Source organism: Corapipo altera, unplaced genomic scaffold (assembly GCF_003945725.1).
Source record: "Corapipo altera isolate COAL_440 unplaced genomic scaffold, ASM394572v1 239, whole genome shotgun sequence".
NCBI lineage: Eukaryota > Metazoa > Chordata > Aves > Passeriformes > Pipridae > Corapipo > Corapipo altera.
The window spans coordinates 2,494,043-2,513,361 of NW_020884938.1; the positions used below are offsets into that span (position 1 = coordinate 2,494,043).

Here is a 19,319-nt window from a genome sequence, read left to right on the forward strand (position 1 = left end):
AAGAGAGAAGTGTTTTGTTCTGTATAAATTTTATACCGTACAGGTAATTTGCTTGAGTGATACACAGAAAAGTTTGGAAGCTTCCCTACTGTTTGCAGGCACACACAAATTCCATGGACATGGGGGAGTCAATATGACAGGATGAAATCTCTGCACTTTGCTTTATTAAAATCTAAATTTAGATCTTTTCATAAAATTGACGTACTGTTTATTCTTCCTATTACAAACTCTACGACTTCAGGGGGGAAAAAAGCCATAAACCCCTGCCACTTCCAAGAATGCAAGTTTCCATTAAACATGAGAGCCAAAGCTGTAAAGCTCAACCGATGGGAAAGAAAAAAACTTCACTGATTTCACTGGTTTGGTTTTTTTATTTTTTTTTTAATTTTTTTTTTTGTGTGCATAATTTCTCCTATACCCATCCCAAACACAAAAACCAGTGCTGGCTGTCCAGCTGAACAGTATAAGGAGCCTGACTCTGCCCAGCCATAGCTGTGACCCATGAAAAGGGACGTCTTTTTTCCTTTTCTTGCAGAGACAGGTAATTAAGTTTGTCAAAGGCGGCGAAGGTCACGAGATTCTGGCTTTGGTCTCCCGAGCACAGCTTCGCTTTCTGCTTACAAGCCGCCCCAGCCAGATTCGAGGGGAGATGGAGTTAGGACGGCACAACTCTCGGTTTGCCAGGGGAAGCAACCAGGAGTGCAGCCGGGGTTGGCTTCGCTGGCTTTTTTTTTTTTTTTTTACACCCACGAACCGCGTGAGCACCTCGGTTCTCTGCTCAGGGGGCTGGTCCCAACCTGAAGCTCGCCGAGCGCCGCATCCCCCGCGGGCACCGCGCAGCGCAGGGAGCGCTCCCCGCCCCGCCCCGCCCGCGTCCCGCCCGCGGCGGGGAGAGCGGCGGGGCTGCGGGGCCCTGCGGGGCGGTGCGGGGTCAGGCAGCCCCTGCCCTCCCCCGGGGGGACGGGCCAGCCCGCCGGGGAGCCGGGCTTTTCCGTGGGTTTGTGCTGTCACCCCGTCTGGGGACAAAGTTTGGGAATAAAGGGAGGGCTTCCCCGCCTAATCCCGGAAGGGAAGGAGAGCTGAGAAGGGCAAGCGCGACCGCCTGCTCCGTGGAGGGCCGTTCCCTGCTTCCCGCACCTCCGGCTCGGCTCCTTCTTGTGATGCTCGCGGGGGACGGGGCAGGGGCTCTCGGCGGGGTGCTGGGCGCGCTGCGGGGCTGTAGCCGTAAGGAATGAGTCTCCACGCTCTCTCCACAGACTAACCCCCGCTCAAACAGGAGACGTCCGATTCTTCAGGTTCTCAAGGATGCGAGTAACTTAGTGATTCGTGTTCTGGTACCCAGCTGGGCACTGCTGCCTCCTGGAGATACAGCCCGAGGAACCGACCTGTTGTACGTCACGGTACTTTACACCGCGTTTGTGAGGCTGTTGTGCAGCCTCCCTTCCTGCAAGGAGCGTCCAAATGGCATCTTTCCTTTCTCTTATGAGCTGATACCAACTGCTCCTATAAAAATGATGGTCTGAAAGAGGGAGGGCGCTGTAGAATTAGCATTTAATGTAATGGGTTTTGGTAGGGGTCACCCAGCCGGGGCTTCTTGCTTGTAGTGGCAAATTTGACCAGGTTCTCTCTCTTTGCAGGGTAGAGCGAGCCCCGCGGAGACGCTCTAGAGGGACCACCCCCCACTTCTCATCTCGCTGTGAGTGGACTATGGTGGCAGGAAGATGTTGGCTCGGAAGAGTATCATCCCCGAAGAGTATGTGCTGGCACGGATCGCTGCCGAGAACCTGCGCAAGCCGCGCATCCGGGACCGGCCGCGCAAAGCCCGCTTCATCGCCAAGAACGGCGCCTGCAACCTGGCGCACAAGAACATCCGCGAGCAGGGGCGATTCCTGCAGGACATTTTCACCACCTTGGTGGACCTGAAGTGGCGTCACACGCTGGTCATCTTCACCATGTCCTTCCTGTGCAGCTGGCTGCTCTTTGCCATGATGTGGTGGCTGGTGGCTTTCGCCCACGGCGACATGGACCCGAGCACAGAAAACGCCGCCAACAGCACCAAGTGGACGCCGTGCGTGACGTGTGTCAGGTAAAGTGCGGTCGGTGGGGTGAAGGAAGGGTGGGGAGCAGAGCTGCCTGCTGTCCTGGAGTTGCCTAAAATGCAGCTTTTGGTTTACACGAACAAAACGTTGTGTTTGGTTGAGACAGTTGAAAAGTGCAGTGTTTTCCTCTAGATTGCGTATATTCAGCAAGCCTGCCAGGCTTGGAAAATACTGTACTGTAGATTTCTTTGATTCCTTACAGGATCTGAGAGAGAGGGAGACCTGCTGCTTTTCATGTGTCTCCACACTCTGTGGGTAACATACCTTGCCTGTCGAGATAAGAGCCTGCTGCAAGAGTGGGTATGTGTTATATGTATTGTAACGTTGTCTACGGCAGCGGGAGCATCTCCAGCCTGGTGGTCACTCCGGAGTGGTGCCCAAGAGGCAGGACACCAACTGTGGGTGCCAGGCAGGGCTAGCAGGAAGAGTGTCACTTAGGACAAAACTGGATGTCTTTCAAGATGACTCTCACAGGACAGTTAAATATGGGGTGCTTCAAAATACCTTGGTGAAGCCGCAGGTTTGACAGAGGAGCTGTTTCCACAGTGAACATGATGTGTCAGACAGTGAAAGCTTAAGGGATGACTAGATTAAATGTCACCTGCTAGGGTATTTTTCCTTCCACCCCCAAACCCATGACAGTTGTCAAGGCACTGATAAACTGGCACATTCATACACAGAAGAGAAGACTGTTAATTGGAGGTGGAGTAAGCAATAAGATCGCTTCTGCATCTGTTAAATCTCTTTTTTTAGGGAGAAAAATCCTGGTTTGGTACCACCAGACTGCCCCAGCTCAGCTGCCCTTACACATTGTGGTGCTATGAGGGTCTGGAGAGCTGCAGGGTCCTCTGAGACATCAGAGAATCCACTTCCCTTTTCTTCTTTCTCCTCCATAGTTTTGAGACACCTCACCAAGTTTGAAGGGACATTGTATCTGGCTCATGAGGGAGCAGAGATTTAATTCCCCTTTGTTCTGACAATTTTTTGCTACATGAGGATTTTCTAAACTAAAGGAAATGGGAATTTTTCTTAGCTAACCTTCAATAGGTTTGGGGGGATTGGAGCAGGGGTTGCTGCCTTGTTTCTTTTCCAATGTGTGTCCACAAGCAGCCTCCTCTGAAATGAGATGTCATGACCTAGCTTGCGCCAGCAGGAGTGTTACCCCCGGCATTTCTGGGATTTGTGGGATTGGTCCAGCCAGAATTAATGAGCAGCTTCAACCCTCCCGCTCTTCAGGGTCAGATGAGGGAACATCCCTCTGTGTGGTTGGCAGCCCCCTCAGCTTGGCCCACCCCATGGGGTGGCTACTGGGTCACCCTGCAGAGCCTGAGCTGGATGCCAAGGGCTTCGTGCCGCTGGGTCCGGGCCCCTCCACAGCCAGGACTCTGCCCCTCATCCCCTCCCTGTAGCCCCAAGTGCTGCAGCCCCACCTTGGCAGCTTTTCCAGGATGTGTCCTGCCAGGACAGCCAGGAGGGGTGTGGAAAAGCAGAGCGAATGAATCGGTGTAACTTTCTGGTTTAGCCCGTGCCAAAGAACACACATCCGTCCCTCGTGCCAGTACCTGGGGTGGCTCAGCCAGCAGTTGCTGGAGTATCCATGTGCAAGCCATGGAAAATCTTCTCCCTTCGTAGTGAAATACTTGCCCTTGTTAAATCTGGCTACCACTTTGGTCAAAGCCAGGTAGTAACGTTGTGATTGCTGCCATTTTTAAGGATGGGGAGTTGTTGGGTGCAAAATATCTTTAATATTGCATTTAATATTATATGCCAAAATAATGGCAAACAATTTTTAACCTACTTCCCTGAGGTTTAGGCCCACAGATATTTCAGGAGGGCTTTCTTGGGTCGGTGCCATTACAGATTTATGGGAAATCTGGCTTTTGAAATTTTAACCATTGCCCAGAACTTGCCCAGCACTTTAATTTTTCAAAGTACTGCAGAAGTTTCTAAGTCTCGCAGCTCTGCCACAGGAAGTGAACATTATCCAAAAAGGAAAACTGCTACACAGCTCTAAGGGAAAGGACCTGGGAACAGTGTGGTTTGGAGTTTCTGGCTCCCTTTTCACATGGTCAAAATGCTTTACAAACTTGCTGTTTTAGTTACTCCCACTGTTAAAAGTGGATTTCCATTACTTTGTTTTTCTTTTTAAAACAAGGGTATTGTTAAGGAAAATCAGGGTATTTACTCTGCAGAGCTTTAAATTGAATTAAACTGAATTAAGTTTAATCCAGAAGCTTCATTCTGCATATAAATAAATATTCATGAGCATAAGTAATCAGTCCATGGATTTATATTAATTAACTCCTTCATACCCAATTTGTTATGAGTGGATTGCAAAAATAAACCCACTCAATACAAAGTAATTGGCTAAAAATTAAAAAAATAGAATAGGTAAAGAGTTCTTTCAAAGATATCTCTGCAGAGACTGGCTGGTTTTCTGAAAGATGGACTTTCTCATTCTAAAGAAAATTATCCCTGATATGGCCCATGCTATTTTAATGTCTCCTCATGACCCCAGTGAAAATACAATTAGGAAAAAAAAAAGAAACAAACTATTTAAAATCAGATTCATTGAAAAGTAAACCAAACCCAATGAATTACTTAGACCCATCTTCATGGGCAGGACATATTTTCCATGGGTGAAGCCCTGTTGAGCATGATGATGCTCCAAATTTGGTGGATAGTACTGTGTTAAAAAGGTGACTATGATGTTAGTTCATATGAGACCCAGCGTGCTGCGAGTTTACCAGAAAAACCCCAAGGTACTGATTTTAGACACATGAGACTTTACTGAAGGATGTCTTTGGCTGTAAAAGGAAATTAAAGACCCTAATATATACAGGGGATATGACATTGTGGGCTACTATAAATAATGTATTTTGGGAAGTTTGTGGGCAGGTTTTTCTGATGTCCAGCACCATAGAATATTAGGGAATTTAACTTAACCCACACTTCTATAACCCACTTCTGTGTGCTGAAATTTTCTGTCTGGTCTTGCCATGGCAGTGAGCTAAACCCAAGCCCTGGGTCACAGGATGAGCAGGGGGCACCATGGAGGCCACTGGCCTCTCTCTGCAGCCTGATCCTGCAGGTTCAGTCACAAGGCAAGCAGGGTTTTGGGAAGTGTCACGAATCTGGGAGTGTCCCCTTTCCCTCCAGGAAATTCTGGCTCATGATTCATTCAGGTAGCATGAATGAAAGGCCGCAATTTTCCCCATTTCCTTTCCCTGGACAGGCTGGTGGAAGGGTCTCAGTGTGCCAGCTGATTGCTCACTGTTGCCAAAACCACCTCTCTCCACCAAGAGCTTCATGGGATGGAGGAGGTGGAAAGCCCAGGTGTTACAGAGCTGTTGACTGACACAGTGGGCAGGATGTGCTCCTGAGCAGAGACTCCCATGAGCTGCTCAGGGTCATCTCGTGTTACAGACAGTTTTTTAGGGGCTCAGGCTCTGAGGTTTCCTTGCCACCATCAGATACTACACCCACCACACAAAAACAGAGTCAGCAAGCGCACAGTGGTGGTGTTAACAGAAGGCTTAAGTATGCCAGAACTGTACGAATAGGTCCTTAAATTTGTTTCTACAAAGTACATGTGAACAGTTTCCCAGTTTGTGTTCCCGTGTCCTGGGAGTTAACTTGCTGCAATCTTCCCCTACAGGTCTTTCACCTCCGCTTTCCTCTTCTCCATTGAAGTCCAGGTGACCATTGGTTTTGGGGGCAGGATGATGACAGAGGAATGTCCCTTGGCCATCACGGTGCTGATCCTGCAGAACATTGTGGGTCTGATCATCAATGCCGTCATGCTGGGCTGCATATTCATGAAAACAGCGCAAGCCCACAGGCGGGCCGAGACCTTGATTTTCAGCCGGCAGGCCGTCATCGCGGTTCGCAACGGCAAACTCTGCTTCATGTTCCGAGTGGGAGACCTCAGGAAGAGCATGATCATCAGCGCCTCAGTGAGAATCCAGGTCGTGAGGAAGACCACGACCCCCGAAGGAGAAGTCATACCCATTCACCAGGTAGACATCCCCGTGGACAACCCCATCGAAAGCAACAACATTTTCCTCGTGGCGCCGCTGATCATTTGTCACGTCATAGACAAGCGGAGCCCTCTCTACGACATCTCTGCCGCCGACCTGGCGCTCCAGGACCTGGAGCTCATTGTGATACTTGAAGGAGTCGTGGAAACAACGGGCATCACGACGCAGGCCAGAACCTCCTACGTGGCTGAGGAGATCCTGTGGGGCCACCGCTTCGTGCCCATCGTCACCGAGGAGGAAGGTGTGTACGCAGTTGACTACTCCAAGTTTGGCAACACCGTCAAGGTGGCTGCGCCGCGTTGCAGCGCTCGGGAGCTCGACGAGAAGCCCTCCATTCTCATCCAGACCCTGCAGAAGAGCGAGCTGTCCCACCAAAACTCCCTGCGGAAGCGCAACTCCATGAGGAGGAACAACTCCATTCGGAGGAGCAACTCCATGCGGAGAACCAACTCCTCCCTCCTCGTGCCCAAAGTGCAGTTCATCACGCCCGAGGGGAGCCAGAGCGCCTCGGAAACGTGAGGCACAGCTTTGTGTGAGGCCGCTGGGCTTTGGAAGGAGGAGACACCTGTGGTGGTTTCGCTTAAATTTCCTTTTACTTCAGAAAACGAGAACATGATGCAGAAGAGAACCGTGCAAGAACTATTTATTCCATTGCTTACTGAAAGCACCACCTAATGGCATAAGAAAACACTTTAGCACTTAGTGTATGAATTAATAAAAAAATGGCACGTACACTAAAGAAAGCACAGTTCACCCATGTAATATAATGTGTATTTATACTTGTTTTAATGGCACGCTAATTGTTTTAATCGTATTTTTCCTAACGGGGGTCTCTTTCTTTTCTTCTACTGGGTGTCACAAGGTGTGGGGTTTTCCTGTGTAAGTGGGTTACCCACCTGCAGGCAGAAGTGAGTTCTTTTACCAAACTTCTGCATACAACAGCTCCCACGGATTTTGTGCAAGATATTTGGATGTCCATCTTTTTCGTGTGAATTCCTTAAAAGAAGTAGCTAAATCCCTCAATGATTTCACTGGAGGAGAGCCACTGTTTTACCTTCATTTTCCAGGCTTTTTCTTTTCCTTGGTTTGTGGCAAGGGCATTTTGAGATCCCATTCAGGTCAGGTGAAGTGACCTGTTCATCCCACAGGAAAACTGGTGCCACTCCGGGCAGCAGTGGCAGGAAAACCAGTGGAACAGCAAAGAGATATCGGCTGCAGGACAACACACATCTTAGTGTAGCTGTAGCCCAAGCTGAGAAACTGCCGTCCTCCTGGCTGCTACCTGAGTATCTGTTTCACTGAAATGATTCAAGATGGAAAAATCAAATGCCTCTCTAATATCCTCTTCGTGTCGGTGGAAGACCAAATCCTGTTTTGTTTTCTCTTATAGATTCATACATGGAAGACAACACATGTACATCCTTCACTTACAGTATTTTTCATAGGATCAAGTCTGTTTGCTCCAGCAGAAGGTTGCACTTTGCCAGTGGGAATTCATGAATGGGAATGTGAGGGAACCATGCCAATAATATTAGAGAAAGTATTTGCAAAACTATCCAAATAATTTTCAGGGGGACTTGGGTGCTGCTGCTGCTGAATTACTTTTTTTTTTTTTCAACAGCATCTCACTTGTGTTTTTATATAACCTGGCATTGAGAATTGGTGGTAAACAGCTTTTCTCTTCAAATTAAAATGGACATTTGTTACCTAGAGCCACCCCAAAAGTGTCATCACACATTTTTCTACAAGAATACATAAATGTATGACAATTAATTGTATCATATTTGGTAATGCTAAATCGATACCTTCTTTTTTTTCTTTGTGAATAAGAAGCGTAATTATGGACAAATTCACATTCAAATTTCTTTAAAAAATAGTGTTATGTCTGTGGCTCAAGAGAAGTTCTGTCCTTGTATTGACTCTCTGAGCCACTCAACTATTTGAATACTTCTGCAATTTTAAATATTTGCTTATTCCTGTTGGGTAAAATAGTCAGAAGCAATGCTGGATTCTCATTCTCTTTGGAAGTCGTTTCATCAGCAGTTGCATGGATGGTTTTTAGGCTTCATATAGCGTTGGGTGGAGGCAAGGAGGGGCATTGCTCTGTAGTGTAGACTCCCTGCTTTTGGAGCAGGTGCTCTCCAGAACATCAACTCTGACAAATTACTTCTGTCTGAAGCAGTAGCGGAAACTGAAGTTTCTGCTAAAAGCATCCATTCCCCAGCCTGCCCGCTAATGTCCTGGAAGAATGGATGGTGAACATCTGGAGATATTAATCTGTCTGTTTTGTGTCCAAACAATGAACATCTGCAGCTTCCAAGAAGAGTCAGAGCAAAGCATATACAATTTGTCTCTGGCCTCCGTCTCCAGGGCTGTGAATTTCTTTGAGGTTGTCTGTTTGATACATGGTTAAGTCAGATGCTGTACAAAAGCAGATTTTCTACAAAATAATAATAAAAAAGTGACAATTATGATTTCTTCCGTCTCTGATTTTTCCCTATGTCTTTCCTCTTTTCCTTTGTATTCTCCATTCATTCTCCTCTACTCTTAGTCCTTATATCCCAGCCTTTTCCACTGTCCTTCTGAGTAATATTTTTATAGTATCTCAATACTCTGTCGGTATTTCAGATGAGTTTTTTTTTACCCACAACCATTTTCTCATTTTGCCCCTAAGTACATTCTTTATTTCATTTTCACCCAACGTGCTCTGTTTCTTGTCAGACTGCTATAGGGATATTGGTGTTTTGAGCCAACACTAAGACACCCCAGTCCAGTGCCAGGATGTTGAACAGATACACAAGGCAGACCCTTCTGTCATGAGTGTCATGTTCACATGTGCTGTGCTCCTGCTCTGTGCAGAAAATCCTTTATTGCAAAGCCCCTTTCTTGAGCAAGTTTTGCAGACCTGGAAGAGGTCAGTGGTAGAAGCAGCCAGCTGTGGAGTAGGGAAGAGGTTTCGGGCCTGAGAGCTGCATTCCTCACTGAAAGGACACGTTTCAGACACAGCTTTGCAATATTGTGCCTGCTGAGAGGGGATGAGCTGGCAGTACCTCAGCTCAGTATGTTTAATTATTTATTCTCCCTGGCAACTTTATCAGAAAGGGGCTTTATTTTAAATTTGAAGTTTTCTGTGTTTAATATAAACTGCCAAGTTAAGAATGACAGTTTAGATTTCAAACAAATACTACTCACAGTTCATACTGACATTTAACCTTCTGTCTCTCTCACTGATAATAATTTAGGAAAGTAGAAGCAATAACATATAATATAAGCATGATCCCTTCACACTTATTTGTGTCCCTACTGTTCCCATCCCCCTGCAACGTGGTGTAACTGGAACTGCATTACTTGACATTGCTTATTCTGTGTATTTAATATGCTTTGGCTCTTTGAACAAGCTACCAGGGAGATGTCACTGAAGAGTAAAACTATTTTCTAAGCATAGAAAAGTAATTGCAAAGTCCTTCCAGGACAGGTGTAATGTCTGGGATTGCACTTTATTTTTTCTTTCTAGCTTTCACTTAAAGAACTTCTCTGTTTCAGACAGAAAAAATGGCAGTGAGACCCTTTGTCCTCTTTTTGGACACCCAGAAGATTCAGAGTTAACGTGTTGGAGATGCAGAGAGCAAACAAACACAGACAGTGCTTACAGGGGATATCAAGATTAATGCTCCAGGGTTGCAGCCAACATCTGAGTAATAGGCTTTGGAGGAAACTTTCCCTGTTGGCAGGTCATTCCGTGGCTGTCACCTTCAGGATTTCTTGTGCTCTCTTTGGAAACATTTCGTGCGAGCCAGGGACGGAAGCAGGGCCTCGACAGGGTGCACCCTGAGGAGGGTGGGAACATCAGGTCTCTGCAGCAAGTTGCTCTTCAAGCCCAAGGGCTGCTGAAGATACAAGCAGGATAGGCAGCTAACCATTAAAAGTTAATGTCAGTGGCATCATGAGCCAATGAGCAATAACTGAATGTGTTTTGGGAGCCCTTGGACACCCTGTCTGGTCCCAACAGCTCCTCAGACAGCCACTGGTGTCCTGTTAGCACAGGCTGCCCAGAGGTGGTGGATGACCCATCCCTGGAAACATTCGAGGTCAGGCTGGATGAGGCTCTGAGCAACCTGATCTCACTGAAGACATCCCTGCTCACTGCAGGGGGTTTGGACTAGATGACCTTTAAAGGTCCCTTCCAACCACAACTATCCTATGATACTGTGGCGCTCCTGTCTGCTCAAAGCACCTCTCTTGGGCACCCTCCAGTGCATCCCGCTCTGCATATCAACCCCTAAAGCCACTAAACCAGTAAAAACCTCTGCATTACCCCTGGCATCACTGGGGCCTTGTCAAACAATTCCCTCCCTGAACTGTTGCTTCATGGGCACATGTTGCACCACAGCGGTTCGCCCTCTCCAATTCAACTGCTTGGCCCCATCCACAGAAGGGTCAACCCAAGCTTTTTGGGATACTCAAGGCAGCAAGAGAGCCAGAAGTACATTCAGATCTAGTTAAAACCTCCTGTATGCAATAGGCATTTGCCCTAAAGCCAGTGTTACTTTAGGTCATGGGGTCATTTCAGGGGCCCAGACTTGCCTCGCAGCCATCCTGAAGGTATTTCACCCAGCACATGCCTTATCTGCATAAAGTTCAGGCCAGGAATCGTGCTTTTCCACCTGGAAAGCAGCATGGACAAACCATTCTTTCTGACTGAAAAAGCCCCCCATGGCTAATTCTCCATGTCTTTTTCTCCTTCACAAACTGGAGATTGAGGACGTTTCGTGAAGCCGGTTTCCAAGCGCTCCAGTGATTGTCACTAGCAAATGCTTGTTGCTGCAAGCTGCAAAAGTAGTTAGTCCAAGACCAGAAAGGAACTTCAGCTGGAGAAAAAAATACATTAGATATTGTGTGATGAAAGGAACAAAGCTTTCATTATTTTGACAAAATATATTCTCTGTGGAGCCTGGTATTTTCACAATACTGGTGGTGGTTTGGAAGGCATCACCAAGCAATAAATTGTGCCATACTGAACTCTTGAACCCAAAATGAGGCTGCAAATTCCCATCTCTCTAGCCCAAATTTCCTGGTTTGGGTCGATTGTGTAGTCAGATGCTTACATTAAGATATTTTTCCCCCTGTATTTCTGTTTACATCACATCCAGACTAATCTAAGCTGATAGACATGAGTTTTTAATACTCCTAGCATATTAATAATGCTTCTCAGCCCTATCTCCCTGAATTATATTTCCTACTTTTCCCTTAAGGGTTCTTTGAACTTAAAAAAAGATTTCTCATGTGATAACTGGACAGTAAAGATAAAATATGCTCCCACATTCCCTTATTGGACAATGAAGAGAGATTCAGCCAGTAGAGTCAAGATCTGTGCTGTCCAACAGAAACAGCCACAGAGATTGAGGCACTCACAGTCAGGACACATCATCAAGGGGTTTGGATTAAAAGAAATATTTTAAAATACTAAGTATTCGGTGGGTTTCTGGCTGAGGACTCTCAGAACACTGCTAAGTTATTGGCCAACAGTGAAGGGAATATTCTGGGATCATCAGGACACAGTACAATGTAAGAAAGACAAAAAACATGTAGACAATAAAATTCAAAGGGGTAAACAAAAGAATGACGGATACTCTCTTCACATTTAATAAAGGTTTAACACCTTTTTTTTTCTACTCTAAAGGAGAGTTGATCCATCTGGAGACATTACTCCTACACACAAACGTGCTGGAATTTTCTGGAGGATATGTGTTAATCCCAACACACTTTTCTGGGTCCAAGGCAGGAATAGCTGTGCAGGATGTTATGGGATGATCTAATGGTCCCTACTGCCCTCCAAATTTATGGATAGGGAGAGTTGATGAGTTTTGGTCAAGAGAAAGCCTTCCTCTGAGTCTTAAATTATTCTCCCACTGACGAAACAAAGAAACAGGGGGAAAAAAACCCAAACCAGCAGTTAGGCATCCCCAAATTATTGATTTATTTTGACAAATGCATTTCAATGCTAACTGTGGCTTCTTCAAACAGAATTGACGAACGTCCCTGGGGATAATTCATTAAAATTAGGGTGTCTTATCATTACAGGAGTTTACTTGGCTTTCTACTGTTGTTAAACGTTGGCTTTGTAGCAAGGATGAGAAAGCCAGCTTCTGTGTGAGCCAAAGGGAAATTATATTCCTTGGTTTTATGGTCTGAGGTCTGCTGCAGAGACCATTAAAGTTGGGTTGGCACTGGAGTGACTGCAAAGGGCTGTTGTGGTTTGGGGTTCAGTGTCTTCCTCATCCAGGGAACATCACTGCTTTCCTCAAGTGCCTTTTTTTTTTGTAACCACAATAGCCATGAAAATTAATTGCATCCTTCCATGGCCCAGCCTCGTTATCCTTCAGGGTATATTTTTTGATGTTAGGTCTTTGATTGTGGGTGATCTGGGTCGGTCTGTCCAAAAGGGGCTGATCCTGCTGACTGTCATGGTTTTTGGATTCAGTCAAGGTCAGGACATGGAGAAAAACTGAAAGGTTGCAACACTCAGTGAAAGAAACTCTGCTGAGTTTGAGTGAGGGCAAGTGACAATTGTGAGCCCCTTGGGTGGTCAGCTTTTCATCTCAAAGCTTTTCAAAAGCACATCAAATGCTAATAAATGTTGCCTGCTCAGCCTTAGCTAGTGTTTTAAATCACATTATAAACAGATACTATTCCTGGCTGATCAGATTAAATTGTTTGTGATGTAGCTATTTTTTCCATATACAAAATCCCACTGCATTCTTTAAATTTTGTATTAAATTAAGAGAGTAATAAAATTTCTGAACTGAAGCTCTCCTTTGTACTGTCTATGCATTCACACAAAAAGTAAAATGGAACACAAGTCTGAATGTTCTTCTTGAAATATTAAATTTAACCTAATTTTAAAGGCATGAGTGTCTTTAACATGAGTTTATATTGGTATTAAGTATGTCATGTTATCAGTCATGGGTGTTTTCCTTAAGGGACAGTAATCTGTTCAAATATCAATTCAGATATTCTGGTTAAAGATGAAAAGCAACAGTCAGTGAGCAGAGAGTAAGTCTGTAGTTTGATCAACTACAACAAAATTGCTTGTGATATTCCATCATGTTTCTGTGAAGCTTTGTAATAGACTGTGTGACTGAGGCCAAGTTTTCCTGTGTGTCCTTTTTCAGGGTTTTAAAAAAAAAAATCCAGTGGAGCCACTGGTGCCCCTTCTGTCAATGGAAGTTCCAGACAAAATGGGCCATCTTCTGTGTTTTGAGTTTTTTCCCTTGCTTCAGTCCTAATAAATGTTTCACCCCTGTTTAGTTAAACTTGGAAACAGTGCAACCCAGATCATACACAAGCCCCTGAAATATTTCCTCACGATAGTTTAAAACCTCTTCTGTTTATAAGTAATGGAAAATCCTGCATTTAAAATGCGAAGGGCAATGCTGTCCATTGCTTTCAGAGGGAGCTGCAGAATGTCCAGGGCTAATGCACTTCAGTCATATCAATTAGTAGAGAAGAGGCACAAACCCAGAGGAACTAGAAGTTCAGATGGTTAAAATAAAGCTTTCTTAACCATGTACTGAATGGTAGGTTGAACAGTCTTCAAAGCAGAGGTGCCAGAAACTTTACTGATGGATGTGTTTGGAGTGAAATCATACACAGACATGTACAAGCACAATAATTCAACATGGAAACATTTAAACTTAGTCAACCATTATCTTTCTCATTTCAGATGTCAATATCTGAACACTCACTCTCTGAGAGGCTGCTATTGGTGTCCACAAAACAGAAATATAATTTTAAGCAGGTAGCCACCCCTTCCACAGGGTTTGCTGAGTTATCACTCAGCAAGCAACTCGTGATAACTCTTTATGGCTTTCCAACACCATACATCTGTGTATATGAATACATTCTTTCCTATTCCACTTCAAGCACAGGAGCATTAATTCATTAGTAAACCCCTTAAATTTAAATTCTTCTTGGGTACATTATGTAATCAAAGGAGAAAATTTTGTTTAACTTGGTATTTACACAAATATGAATATAAACACACACACAAATCTATATGAAGAGTCAAGTGTTTGCACTGCCAGATTCAACAGTAGGGATTCTCCAGGTTATTTTTACTTTGAGTTTCCAGCTAAAAAATTCCACTTAGGCTTTGGCCACACACACACATACACACATAAATTCTATATATATAATGAATCCTTATGTCTCAGAGACCCCATCACGCACTTTAAAGAGCAAAAGATCATCACTGTGATAGACTTCTCTCCCCCCCAGGGCCTCAACTAACCAGCTACCAGCCCCATCTGTTGTGGCAGACATTAAGAAAGGTCCAACACAGCAGAAGATACTTTGTTTAATCTGGGAGAACAGGCTGTGAAGTGGGAATTTTCATCCTTATTAGGTCAACCTAGCAGTTATTAATGTGACATGATGTCACAGGAGAAGCACTGGTTTGGAGACCGATTTTTGTTTGGAACTCTTTGCAATGCGTTGGTTTAGATTTCTGTGAAATGTCTCAGGGAGTTTCACATAATCATTTTCCAGTTTTGAAGTTTTCAACTTGAATTACATGTATGTGTGTAGGGGTGGAGAAAGGCTGGCACATGCCACTGTGCCATCTGGGCAGAAAATGGGTCAGGATAGTTACAAAGTGAAACTTCTCTTTCTTCCCCCATTAGGATTTCCAGGCATTTTACATGGTACTTCAGGGATGTCATTTGGAGCATGACACAAGGGAAATAAACTGCAGTGGAAAAATGTGGGCATGTACAAGTGTGCATGTGCAAATACACACATGGAAAAATTATTGATGTTCTGTTCCTGAACCTTTTTTTGTGGGGGGAAAGGGAATGATTTTCTTAGTAGAAACAGATTCTTTGAAAAGCTTGCCCATAATAAGCTGGGACATGAAATCACCAAGAGATTGTGGCATTTCAGCTCAGTAAAATTGCCATACATACATAGCCATCTGCCCAACAGCATCAGCCATGGCACACACAGAGAAGGCGGAAAAAACGTACCTTCCAAGGGGTGAAATGCTCATTAGGAAAGACACAGCAGGCTCACCAAACGGTTTCATTCAGAGATCTGGGTTTTTAAAGGCAGACACCATGAGGGACATGCATTTAAGTCACGAATTCAGCAGCGACCACACAGCTACGTGCTACCCTCTCACATCAGGCAGGGGCTCTCTTCCAGCTGGGTCGAATGCCATGGCCATGTGAACTTCACAGCAGCAGCAAGGATCAGCCCTGGATCTTGCTCTCAGAAGCACATGTGCCTGATTTCCCCCTGGGGAAGGCTTGCTCAGAGCTGCCAGAGCACAGTTCAAAGGACTGTCAAAGGCGAAGCAGATTCCGTCTTCCCTTCCATGGCTTTTGCTTTTCCTCTTGCTAAAGGATTGATTGTTGCACGTCAGGAACAGTTGCACACGCTCTGAGCAGGAACAGGTCCCTTGTATCCTCTGACTGAGCGTGGACAACCTGGATTCTCTCTGGGTAGTGAATGCTGGAACAGTTCCCACAGTGTTGGCTGGGCCATTACAGTGAATCAGCTCAACAAAGGGCTGCTGGGCAAAAAAAGAGAAAAATGGTAGGACAAGCCACCTTCAGCACACAGGGAGTATTGTAATGAGACAATGACAGGGCAAGGAGGAGACCAGGGATACTGGAGACAGGAGGCTTGTAGGAACACATCATCCAAGGGAGGAGAAGGCAGCTCCTCCATGGAACTAGACTACCTGGGAATGCACTGAAGAAGGCAAGGGACACCTGGCTTTTAAGGAAAGCAGAAGTGAATGTCAGCTGTTCAGTTTTAAAAACATTTCTTACTAGGTAAACTATTCTTTTTGGTAGAATAAATAAACTGTCTTCGTGGTTTATTTCAGATCAAAATCTTCTGAAAGGGGGATCTGCAAGTGCTGGATTCCAGTTATTGTGCTTGGAATGACCTGCTAAGACATAGGTACTTAATACAGTGTGAATTCTAGAATACTGTCTGCTATGAATAAATATAACATAATTAAAACACTGGGAATGCTGTTATCCACACATATAGGCAGGTTGTATGGGAATCTGAGCAACCTGGTCAAATGAAAGGTGTCCCTGTCCATGGCAGGGGGTTGGAACTGGATGGTCTTTAAGGTCCCTTCTAACCCAAACCAGTCTGTGAATTCCATGAAACATCTTAGGCACCTCTGGAATCCTAAACAGTTCAGCAAACCCTGTACACTTGTGTTCAGCCTCCTCTAAATTAGGAGGATTCTCAAGGAAGTCTCTGCAGTTAAATATATGCTTAAGGGTCCAGGAAGGAGCACTCCAAAGGAAAAGTAGCACAAATCTGTCTAGCAGGGGAGTTTTCCTGATCCTGAAGCAACCCTTCCCAAGCAGCATGGCTGTGTGCCTTCCAATCCCAGGGATCTTCTTAACCCTGAACTTACAACCAGCAGCATCTCTGTTTAGACATTTCAATGCAAAAGAAATGGCAGGAAGGTTCTAGCTGCCCTTTCTTTCCATATGGCAGGAAGGTACTTCTGTTTCACAGGTTTCTGATAAAAAGAAAAAGAAAGGTTATGTAGCAACAGGATCTCAATGAATAATGAAAAAAAGATACATCAGTAATCTAGTAAGAGAGCAGGATTTGGGTTTCCCTATTTTATACCTCATAGTTTTGAAATAATTGTCTTCTTCTGTGTAGAGACAGAACTCCAGACACTGCAGAGTAGACTGGTGCTGTTTGAAACTCCAGATGTGAAAGCTGTACGATAAAAATAAATTTAGATAGGCGGTTTTGATCAACTATTAGGCCTGTCTTTCCTATGAACCTTCCAAATGTGGTGAATGCAAGCAGCTCATATCTGAAAACACCATCAAGTAGAAAAAAGAGGTTCAGTTTAGTTAAACTTTGCTGTTTGTTCTGACATAATCTGAACCTGGGGTTCTGTGGAGGACTTCAGGTTTTCCAGATGCAACCCCAACATATTTCACAACCATTCTTCACACTAACTATGCTGCATTTCCAGAAGATAGAACAAATATCTTCTTTCATTTTATAAACAGAGCAGAGTTTGTTGCTGGTTTAATGACATATTAAATGCATCATAATTACAGCAGGCACAAATCACCACTGGCACCTTATGCTCTGTTTTGCACAGTCTGTCGGCTCTGGCCCCCAAATTCCCTGTGGGACGAGGTATGAGAGCAGGGATGGACAGTGGCCCAGTAATGAGCTGGGGTTTCCTGAGCTTGCCATGCTACCTGCCACCAAAATATAGCCAGTCCAGATCAGTTTTGCTCAGAAAAGCCTTGAGAGGACAAACCCCTGTATATCCCCTCTCATAAACCAATTTAGCCTTAAGCATAAAAGCCTTACAATTACATAATTACATGTACTACTTGTAGTCAGGGAAAGAAAAATTACTTATCTCCTCCGAGCAAAGGTCCAGTAGTCACTTGAGAAACAAAATGTCAAGCAAGAAGAATCCCCAGGGTACTGAGCATTCCCAGAGGAAGCGAAAGACACGTTTCTTCTCAGGAGATTTTTCCCACCGTCAGGAAGCGAGGCCGTCACGCAGTTTACATGACAAACAAAAAACGAACAGATCCCAGTTGTGATAGATCAATTCAGCTGCTTTGGTGTGCCGTTGTTTTGTTTGGTTTTTTTTTTTTTCTAGTTCATAATCCTGAAATTAAATACCCACAAGCAGTATTTTGTGTTATTTTCCTGGTGGTATGGATTTGTCTGTGCCATTTTAAGCAGAAGAGCTGGGATTGCAATGCCAAGTCTCATGGGTAGCAAAACCAGACCACAGTGCACACATCCCCTTCTAACATACGTTGCTATACTATATGCAAGAACTTGGAAAACATGATAAGGCTGTAATAATTAACAGGAATTGGTTTACTACTGAATTCTCCCATGGAACATGTCCCAGAGTACAGGAAAGGGAGGCTCTGTCTGGCCCTTCGTGCGTCAGCTGGAACTGGATTTGGCACCAAAACGGAGAAGCACCTAGACACCCAAAACTGATGTCTTATTTTGGTATAACCTTTCTTTACTGAGAGCTAAAACCCAACATGCTGAGGAGAAGGATAATTCTTTGACTTTTTTTTTTCTGTATAATAGAGTGAAGTCCTGAAAAATTAATTTTCTTTCCTCAGTTTAGTCCTAAGTTTTGGTTACCCCTACATACACATGCACACCCCTTCTTTTCTTTTGACCATCATCTCCATTCCTTGTCCTTATGTGGGCAACTCAGTGTCAGCCTGGAGCTCCTGCATTCTTAAATATTTGTGGCCTGAAATATGACTGAAGATGGTAGGCTTTTTTTTTTTTAATCCAAAGACTTAACCCAGATTTTAATGTCATGGCAAGACACTACTGGGAAACTTTTCATACTTTTCTTTCTCTCTGAAATCATGGAATCACAGGAGTTGAGACAGAGATATTTTACATTAGTCTTTCTCTTAATGTCATCTTGCCTTGGATTCATGCCAAATCTTGCTGGAAATACGTTTATCACAGCAAATGAAACAGCCAAACTATTTCTGACAGACTATAGGATGAAAATACAGCCATAGGTATCAATTCTCGTTGTTGGGCAAACCTGGAGGCTGTTTGTCAGACTGGCTTTACAAGAAACCTCCAAAGCATAAGAATCTACAGACATTCACTCCTTTCCACACAGTACAAAGCTTTGGGAGAGTGGAAAATTAGAATAAATGTTCTTTACTCTGTGTGTATCTATCTACATAAACACACGTGTGTTTGTATCTCAAGGAACAATTTAAGCAGTGAAGATTAACAGAAATGCTACATTAGTCCTGTATGTTGATCTTCTAAAAACTGCAATGGATTTCTTCTGAAAGCCTTTCAAAATTGGATTCTGACCTCCTCTGCACTACTGCCTGGATGGAAGAGGATGTAGAGCAGATGAAGACGCGTGGGAGAAATGCTACATATTCTCTCTGGTATAAGAGTATTAAGAAATAAGCCACTGGGACAGTATGTCATCCTTCAGAGATAAGGAACTATTGGATCATGCCTCCTGCAGAAGGGAAGGCATATTGCAGCATATTTCTTGTTGCACTCATCAGTAAAAAGAGTCAATCCTTCACCAGATATTTTTGCAATCCATGCTCTGAATTTCCCAGCAAACGTATTGTTCCATAACTTAGCC

The 19,319-nt window shown here is 44.5% G+C and overlaps 1 protein-coding gene and 1 long non-coding RNA gene across 6 annotated transcripts; one reads left to right on the forward strand and one right to left on the reverse strand.

Annotated features, from left to right (window-relative positions):
• Nucleotides 1-477: 477 nt before the first annotated feature.
• Nucleotides 478-8,610, forward strand: KCNJ8 (potassium voltage-gated channel subfamily J member 8). Of its 5 annotated transcripts, none has more exons than XM_027660785.1 (4): nt 478-541; nt 1,257-1,390; nt 1,638-2,086; nt 5,758-6,688. In XM_027660785.1, the coding sequence occupies exons 3-4, from the start codon at nt 1,722-1,724 to the stop codon at nt 6,656-6,658; spliced, it is 1,266 nt and encodes a 421-aa protein (XP_027516586.1). In that variant the 5' UTR covers nt 478-541; nt 1,257-1,390; nt 1,638-1,721; the 3' UTR covers nt 6,659-6,688. The 5 variants fall into 5 exon arrangements, with proteins under 5 accessions (XP_027516586.1, XP_027516584.1, XP_027516588.1 ...); XM_027660784.1 differs by lacking the exon at nt 478-541 and adding an exon at nt 965-997; XM_027660783.1 differs by lacking the exon at nt 478-541 and having other exon boundaries at nt 921-1,400.
• LOC113955378 lies at nt 8,468-17,989 on the reverse strand. Its single transcript, XR_003530515.1, has 3 exons — nt 15,209-17,989; nt 9,790-10,026; nt 8,468-8,579 (listed from the first exon to the last, which is right to left on the reverse strand). It is a non-coding gene; the product is annotated as an uncharacterized LOC113955378 (long non-coding RNA).
• Between the last annotated feature and the right edge of the window lie 1,330 nt (nt 17,990-19,319).